This window comes from Musca vetustissima, unplaced genomic scaffold, assembly GCF_032173495.1.
Source record: "Musca vetustissima isolate MV318-11 ecotype Yass unplaced genomic scaffold, APGP_CSIRO_Mvet_v1 utg44684, whole genome shotgun sequence".
In the NCBI taxonomy this organism is placed as follows: domain Eukaryota; kingdom Metazoa; phylum Arthropoda; class Insecta; order Diptera; family Muscidae; genus Musca; species Musca vetustissima.
In genome coordinates this window covers 137526-147049 of record NW_026873228.1, presented here as the reverse complement: position 1 = coordinate 147049, position 9524 = coordinate 137526, and the positions used below count along the sequence as shown (strand labels likewise).

General features: G+C 34.6%; 2 protein-coding genes across 2 annotated transcripts; both read left to right on the top strand.

Annotated features, from left to right (window-relative positions):
• Window positions 1–52: 52 nt before the first annotated feature.
• On the top strand, window positions 53–1252 carry LOC133323433 (endothelin-converting enzyme 1-like). Its single transcript, XM_061532362.1, has one exon. The coding sequence runs from the start codon at window positions 53–55 to the stop codon at window positions 1250–1252; it is 1200 nt and encodes a 399-aa protein (XP_061388346.1).
• A 1728-nt stretch (window positions 1253–2980) lies between these two features.
• LOC133323422 (neprilysin-4-like) lies at window positions 2981–8145 on the top strand. The gene is made up of 2 exons (XM_061532351.1): window positions 2981–3027; window positions 6174–8145. The coding sequence occupies exons 1-2, from the start codon at window positions 2981–2983 to the stop codon at window positions 8143–8145; spliced, it is 2019 nt and encodes a 672-aa protein (XP_061388335.1).
• The last annotated feature ends 1379 nt before the right edge of the window (window positions 8146–9524 follow it).

Sequence of the window (9524 nt, the reverse complement as noted above, 5' to 3'; positions counted from 1 at the left end):
CACGGCTGACGATATGCAACATAAATATTTTCCACACTTCGATGTAAAGAAAATGTTGAACATTTTATTGGGATACATACCCACAGCGAAAATCTATGACCTCAATTCGTTCGATGCAGAGAATATTATAGATGCCGTACGCAGCACACCCAAACGCATTGTAGCAAATTATATATTTTTCAATCTATTGGAACATTTTATGCTGATCAAACCCAAAGTGACGGATGAACTGGATCATTTGTGCCTCATGAAAACGAAAATGTTTTTCAGCAGTCTTATGGATGATATGGTCTATCGGAAATATATAACCCCCCGCATGGAAGAAGATGTTCAACAAATGTGGCACACTATTAAGGCCAGCTTTCAGCGTGCCTTGGATTCGGTGAGGCTAAGTTGGATGAGGCCACTAACAAGGTATATGGCCAAGTTGAAATTGGACTCCATGAAATTGGAAATCAACTCCCATAAAGATATCGATTTTGATTTGGAATTTCAAAATCTCACCATCAACAAACATGATTTGGTGAGAAATCTAAGAGAGATTTTCATTTGGAAAGCCAATCAGACAAGACTGAGATTAAGGGAAGAGCCACGACCCCACTATGAAGCGGTTATGTCATTTTCCCCTGCCTATATTTTAACCGAAAATCTCATCAAAGTACCCGTGGCCATGCTGCAACCCTATTACCTTTGGTCCGATTCATATCCAAATGCTTTAAAATTTGCCACCTTGGGATTTTTTATCTCCCACGAAGTCATACATGCCTTTGATGAGGAGGGTCGGATGTTTGATGCCAATGGCAATAATCGTCAATGGTGGGATTTCTATACTCAGGAGCATTTTATCCGCGGTACCCAATGTTTTCGCAAACAATATCATTCATACATCCACAATGGGCGACATTTATCCAAAATTGTTTCGCAGTCGGAAAATATTGCCGATAATGGTGGCATCCGTTTGGCTTTTGAAGCATACACCGATTGGTATCATCGTTCTCGGTTAAATATTGAAATGGAAATGTTACCACGTTTTAATTTCACTGGAAAGCAGCTATTTTTCATTTCATATGCCCAACTATGGTGTAGTTCAACACATCCAATGTTAAGTAATTATGTAACAATAATTGATGAACATGTTCCCGATAGATTTCGTGTTATTGGTCCCCTTTCGAATTTCGTTGAATTTTCTAAAGAATTTTCATGTGATTTAGCGAGTCCCATGAATCCATATGATAAGTGTATTATATATTAAGGTTTATTATATGTTTGTTAATGTTATGTATTTCATTATATGTAATAAAAAAAATAATATTTAAATTTTTTAATATTTGGTACTTTTTTATCAAGATTGCAAAAGTATGATAAATGCATGGTGAATCACGATACTGTAATATAATAAAAACTAGTCATTTTATAAATATTTATAACCTGTGTCTCCCAGCCATTGGTTGAGACCCAAATCCATTTCACACGCTTTTGGATTGTTGCAGCAATGACCGTCTGTCTGATAAAAGATGTAGTGAATGAATAGTTCATAAAACTCTAAGTAATAGTTTCTTGTAAGAGAGAGAGAAACATTGGAGTGTCTTTAGCGACCGATTTTCAATGGCAACTTTTAATTGGATTTGGGGTTTTTTATTCGTTAAACATTCGGTTAGAATTGTAGCTCGTATCAACGCTTCTTTGACATATTGTATTTGGCATGTATATCGAAATAATTTGGAAAATACATATGCGAATTTTGTAACACAATGCAGACGTCAGTAACAGTGAAGAAGAACAATTGAGTGAGCAAAACTAAAAACCACCAAGTAGGGGAGAGACGGAAACGCTATCAAAACAAAACACTGCCGAACAATGAGTATTGTTGTTTTTTTTTTTTCTTGAGAGCAAGAGAAAGGAAAATATGAGCGCAAATAGTGGTAAAATAGATCAAAATAGAAAAATATTTTTGATATTAATGAAAAGTGGTGGCTTTCTCTATAAGAAGCTATACTTGTATTCTAGGCGAGGTACATCTAGAATATGTATATTCAATATATTTTTTCTATTTAGTAAATCCGACACAATGGTCAACTCTTTGCCCACTTGTTCAATAAAAAAAGTAAAAACGTTCGTTCGACTGCCTGATTTGCTGGTTTACTCTCGAAGGGTGTAACTGATTCTATTCAATCTGTGCACATCGCAATATTTCTTCCAAACTTAAATGAAGTCCGAAGATGGGGAATATCGGCTTCCTTCGTTCGTGTACCTCTCCCACAAAAAGTTATAATATCATGCGAACGGACTATCCGATTGGAACTAAATGTTGCACAATTTAATACTTTAAACAAGCCACTATAATGTTGGATGACGGTAATTATCTGCCGACTCTTTCTAGTACCTCCACCTCCATTCAGAAACTGGACCGACTTAGGTGTTTTAAGTACAATTAACACGAAATCTCAGGAAAATGTTTATGATAGCTCGAAATGTCAACTAATTCTCTCAGATCAGCTGTGCCAATTTACATCTTGTTTCCATCTTCTATGTTACATACAAATGAAAAAAAGACATAGACCTCCATCATAGAATGATGAATGGCATAATAAATGCTATGGTAGGTCCTTACATCGCTTTATAACTATTTCTAACAAGATAGAGCGTAGTTCGGAAAGCTTGTATACGTTCAAAATTTATTTTAAAAGTCTGGAGCTTTAGACTTGGCTTTTCAATATAACAAGAATTAAGCGAATCCTCTGAATTTATTAAGAAACATTGAACTTATTTGGCGAACAACATTTTTCTTTATCAAGAACCTGTAATGAAAAAATTACTTAAGTATAAATATTGAAAAATGACCGGGGCCTATATATGAGAACTATGTTAAAAAGTTTACCTATAATAATATTTCCCGACAACAACGTTATGTGCATTCGTCACAATGTGACTAGCAGTGGGAAATGTATTGTAGTTGTCTGGAAATGTCTTGTTGACCACGATGTCAGGCACCAACAAACTTCTCATTGAGGTCATATCGCTGGTAACGTAAGTACTTCGATTTGTCACAAGAGACTTTTGGGTATGAAAGGTTTTTTTTTTTTGTGAAGAAGCAATAAATAGCTTCTGGGGAGAATATCCCAACAAAAAAACTAAGGAAACTGATGGTCTTCCCTGCCTTACCCTTTGGCGGACAATCCCCATAATAAGTAGTTGTTTTTATAAAAAAACAAACTGGCGTTCAGCCTGACTATTTTGCAAAAACAAAATACAAACGGTAACCCAAATAACCCGCCAAACTACTTTTCAAAATATCTAAAATTTGTTGAGACTTTTAGATGAGGGCTATGAGAAAATATGCTACTACTATTAAAAAATTCTGCACAAAATTACAACCGCTCCGTAAAAAATATGCCCAGGACCTTCACAATACCTTCAATGTGCGAGAGCTGTGTATGGTGTCTTATATCAAAATGTTGACCTATACTGCAATTTTTCTAAGAAACCGTTTCTCCCCACCAAGAATCCGTAAGTAAAATTGGTATCACTACAGTAGTATTAAATCGTTCAAAATACTTAATTTCCATTGGAGCTATGTAAAAACATGGAACTATATAGATATTTTTTGCAGGCGGGGTTGTCTGCCAACTAAAAAAATAAAATTTAAAACTGAAACAAGATTTCAACAAATAAAACAGAATAACCGGTTATAAAACCTTTTCAAATTCCTACCAAAAAAACACCAACAAAAGAAACAACCTTCGCTCATGCCGCAGGATAATAATTCATTTTCTAATAAAAATTATATTAATATTCGCAGACAACAACAACGAGAACAAAAATAACAACTCGCAAATAGGCAACAACAGCTCTAAACAGATTCTCGGGGAGGCCTTCTGCCTACATGGATACGATGTTTCTTTTACGTAGTAAAAAATGATTTTCTTTTATTTATTGTTCTATGGTTTCATCAACAAAATTTTAATCTTCCATTTTATCTTGTTATCCTGTTTATTCAAGGTTAACAAAAAAAACATTTTCCTTTTGTGTATGCGGTGTTATATTCTACACCACCAACAAAATCATTATAAAAACCCTAAATACCTACGTTCTTGTGAAACCCAACAAATAAAATATTTAAATCTTGCATTTTATAGCCGTGCTGAGAGATGAGAAATTGTTTTCATATTTGGCTTGTGGCATTTTCATTCTATGAGTAGGGATTATTTAAAAAATGTACGCCTTAGTTAGTCATTGAAAAAATATTCTTTAAAAAATCCACGCCTTGTATGGATGGTCCTTGAAAAATATTCTTTAAAAAATCCACGCCTTGTATGGATGGTCCTTGAAAAATATTCTTTAAAAAATCCACGCCTTAGTTAGTCATTGAAAAATATTCTTTAAAAAATCCACGCCTTAGTTAGTCATTGAAAAATATTCTTTAAAAAATCCACGCCTTAGTTAGTCATTGAAAAATATTCTTTAAAAAATCCACGCCTTAGTTAGTCATTGAAAAAATATTCTTTAAAAAATCCACGCCTTGTATGGATGGTCCTTGAAAAATATTCTTTAAAAAATCCACGCCTTGTATGGATGGTCCTTGAAAAATATTCTTTAAAAAATCCACGCCTTGTATGGATGGTCCTTGAAAAATATTCTTTAAAAAATCCACGCCTTGTATGGATGGTCCTTGAAAAATATTCTTTAAAAAATCCACGCCTTGTATGGATGGTCCTTGAAAAAATATTCTTTAAAAAATCCACGCCTTGTATGGATGGTCCTTGAAAAATATTCTTTAAAAAATCCACGCCTTGTATGGATGGTCCTTGAAAAAATATTCTTTAAAAAATCCACGCCTTGTATGGATGGTCCTTGAAAAAATATTCTTTAAAAAATCCACGCCTTGTATGGATGGTCCTTTTCAAAAATATTCTTTAAAAAATCCACGCCTTGTATGGATGGTCCTTTTCAAAAATATTCTTTAAAAAATCCACGCCTTGTATGGATGGTCCTTTTCAAAAATATTCTTTAAAAAATCCACGCCTTGTATGGATGGTCCTTGAAAAATATTCTTTAAAAAATCCACGCCTTGTATGGATGGTCCTTGAAAAATATTCTTTAAAAAATCCACGCCTTGTATGGATGGTCCTTGAAAAAATATTCTTTAAAAAATCCACGCCTTGTATGGATGGTCCTTGAAAAATATTCCTTTACAAAATCCACGCCTCGTATGGATGGTCCTTGAAAAATATTCCTTTACAAAATCCACGCCTCGTATGGATGGTCCTTGAAAAATATTCCTTTACAAAATCCACGCCTCGTATGGATGGTCCTTGAAAAATATTCTTTAAAAAATCCACGCCTTGTATGGATGGTCCTTGAAAAAATATTCTTTAAAAATCCACGCCTTGTATGGATGGTCCTTGAAAAAATATTCTTTAAAAAATCCACGCCTTGTATGGATGGTCCTTGAAAAAATATTCTTTAAAAAATCCACGCCTTGTATGGACGGTCCTTGAAAAAATATTCTTAAAAAATCTACACATGTTATGGTCCTTGGAAAAATATTCTTAAGGAAATCCACGACTTAGTCCTTTGAAAAATATTCTTAAGGAAATCCACGACTTAGTCCTTTGAAAAATATTCTTAAGGAAATCCACGACTTAGTCCTTTGAAAAATATTCTTAAGGAAATCCACGACTTAGTCCGTTGAAAAATATTCTTAAACATATTCTTTAAAAAATCCACGCATTAGTCCTTGAAAAAATATTCTTTAAAAACCCACGCCTTAGCTAGTCCTTGATAAAATATCATTTAAAAAATCCACGCCTTAGCTTGTCCTTGAAAAAATATTCTTCAAAAAATTCACGCCTGTCCTTTAAAATTCCACCCAGAATTTACCCGGTTTATTTACTGAGCCGATTCTCCATCCCTAGCAGCAGCAACAAATGTTTACCAAGCAAAAAACAAATGGTGATAACATTGTGAACCCTATGTGGAGATATGATTTGAATTTCACAGATGTTTGCATTGAATTCGAATCAATCTGTATTGAAAAATTTAGTTTAGAATTTAACTTCGAGCGGTGCAGTGTAAATATTAAACAAATAAATCAGAAATATTATGTTAAAACCAATTTCAATATTAATATTAATTTCAATATTAAACCTAACACAAACTTTACCAACAATTCAAAATGCCGATCCTGAAAATCGTTCGCAAAAACTCCGCAATTATATGAATGCAAGTGCAGATCCTTGTGAGAATTTCTATCAATTTGCCTGTGGCAATTGGAAACATCTTCACCCGGCTAGTGAGGATGAACCTCAAAGAGATGCCTTTACAGAGGGTGTTAAATTTTTCTATGGAAGATTGAACAAGTTGTTGACCTCGAGGGAAGAGGATGCTGATGCCGAACACTTACCAACAACACCCAATGAAATTAAATTGAAAAATTTCTACAATTCTTGTCTAAATCAGAAAAATCGAAATCAAAGTGAATATGTGCAACAGCTAAGGAAAATTGCACAGGAATTTGGTGGAATGCCTTTACTTGAGGAGGAGGTGAATGACACTTGGCAGGAAAATGAATTTGATTGGCAAACAACCATTGCCAGAATATCAAAGAAATATGGATTCACCATTATTGTGGGTTATGGGATCATTCCCAACCACCATAATGCCTCGGAAAATATGATATATTTGAAAATTCATGAGTTTGAAATTCAAAATGGTTATCTTCAACACCGTGATTCTTATCGTGCAACCATTGTAAAAAACCTGAAAAACTTTTTCAATGTGAATCAAACCAAGGCAGAGGGGTTTGCCCAAGAATATGTGGACTTCGAACAGAAATTATGGCAAGCCAAGGAGCAGGATTCCAAAATGGGAAGTGATTCCATTTCCATTGCTGAGTTGCAGGAGAAATTTGCACCCGATTTTGACATCTATCGGCTCATGAATATTTCCTATGGCTCCATACCTCCTAATCTGCAGATCGATATAACCCACTATGTAGCAAGCCTGATCGACATTACGAAGACGACACCAAAACGAATTGTGGCCAATTATATTTTTTATAATTTATTAATGCCGTTCAAATTTAAAACTTCCATCAGTCAGAGCGATTTGGAGCGCCGCTGTATCACGCAAGTTGAACTGTATCTACCCAAGCTTGTCAGTCAATTCTATTATCGCCATTATAATTTGCAGAATTATGAAGTGGCCATATTCGAATTTTGGAATCGCGTAAAGGCCGCCATACGAAAGGCTTTGAATTCAAATAAAATGTCCTGGTTTGATGCCGAATCGCGAAAATTTGCATTGCGAAAATTAGACACCTTAACAATGGTAATGCCCAACTATCAGGAGTACAACAATTGCAGTGGAGAATATGAAAATGTGGAAATTTCACCCGATGATTTTGTGGAAAATCTAAAAACCTTGATTTCCCTGGAAGCCATTAAAAAGCACAAATCTCTGTACGAAAATCCGAACTATATTGAAATGGGTCTGGACATGTTCTCACCCACCTATGTGGCCAAATCGAATATGGTCATAATTCCGGTATCCGTTTTACAAAATCCATTCTTTTGGGCCGCCGAAAATCCGCACAATTTAAATTATGCCCACCTGGGATTTCTCCTCTGCCATGAACTAATGCATGCCTTTACGGCTGTCGGGCGTTATTTCGATCATACGGGCAAGCTGACAGGTGAATGGGAAAATGAAGAGGAATTAGAAAAGCGCCAGGATTGTCTATACGATCAATATCACAATTATTCATTTGCTGGTCACAATTTGCCTCAGGATTCAATGCAGAGTGAAAATTCGGCTGACAATGCGGGAGTTTTAATTGCCTATGAAATCTATAATGAATGGTATACCAACTCATCACAATCCAAAGCGGAATTGCAAGGAGAAGTATTCGAGGATTTATATTATGATGCCAAACAGTTGTTTTTTATTCATTACTCTCAAATGTGGTGTTCGGATATATTTGAAGTTAACACATCGGTGGTAGCTGCCAGTGATGAGCATTCACCCGATGAATTTCGTGCCTTTGTACCCCTAACGAATTTGGAACAATTTGCTCAAGCATTTCAGTGTGCCAAGGGGACGCCTATGAATCCCGTAGATAAATGTGAACAATTGTTGTTATTATGAACAAAAATAAAATGTCAATCAAAACGTATTAAATAATATATTTAGTTTTCCTTTAAAAAATCCACGCCTTGAATAGGCCTTGAAAAAATATTCGTTTAAAAAATCCACGCCTTGAATAGGCCTTGAAAAAATATTCGTTTAAAAAATCCACGCCTTGAATAGGCCTTGAAAAAATATTCGTTTAAAAAATCCACGCCTTGAATAGGCCTTGGAAAAATATTCCTTTAAAAATCCAATCCAATGAAAAAATATTCCTTTGAAAAAATCCACGCCTTGAATAGGCCTTGAAAAAATATTCCTTTGAAAAAATCCACGCCTTGAATAGGCCTTGAAAAAATATTCCTTTGAAAAAATCCACGCCTTGAATAGGCCTTGAAAAAATATTCCTTTGAAAAAATCCACGCCTTGAATAGGCCTTGAAAAAATATTCCTTTGAAAAAATCCACGCCTTGAATAGGCCTTGAAAAAATATTCCTTTGAAAAAATCCACGCCTTGAATAGGCCTTGAAAAAATATTCCTTTGAAAAAATCCACGCCTTGGAAAAATATTCCTTTAAAAAATCCACGCCTTGAGTAGGCCTTGGAAAAATATTCCTTTAAAAAAAATATTCCTTTAAAAAATCCACGCCTTGTATAGGCCTTGAAAAAATATTCCTTTGAAAAAATCCACGCCTTGTATAGGAATTGAAAAAATATTCCTTTGAAAAAATCCACGCCTTGGAAAAATATTCCTTTGAAAAAATCCACGCCTTGTATAGGCCTTAAAAAAATATTCCTTTGAACAAATCCACGCCTTGGAAAAATATTCCTTTGAAAAAATCCACGCCTTGTATAGGCCTTGAAAAAATATTCCTTTGAAAAAATCCAAGCCTTGTATAGGCCTTGAAAAAATATTCCTTTGAACAAATCCACGCCTTGGAAAAATATTCCTTTGAAAAAATCCACGCCTTGTATAGGCCTTGAAAAAATATTCCTTTGAAAAAATCCAAGCCTTGTATAGGCCTTGAAAAAATATTCCTTTAAAAAAATCCACGCCTTGGAAAAATATTCATTTGAAAAAATTCACGCCTTGTATAGGCCTTGGAAAAATATTCCTTTGAAAAAATCCACGCCTTGGAAAAATATTCCTTTGAAAAAATCCACGCCTTGGAAAAATATTCCTTTGAAAAAATCCACGCCTTGGAAAAATATTCCTTTGAAAAAATCCACGCCTTGGAAAAATATTCCTTTGAAAAAATCCACGCCTTGGAAAAATATTCCTTAAAAAATCCACGCCTTGGAAAAATTCCTTTAAAAAATCCACGCCTTGAGTAGGCATTGGAAAAATATTCCTTTAAAAAAAATATTGCTTTGAAAAAATATTCCTTTAAAAAATCCAC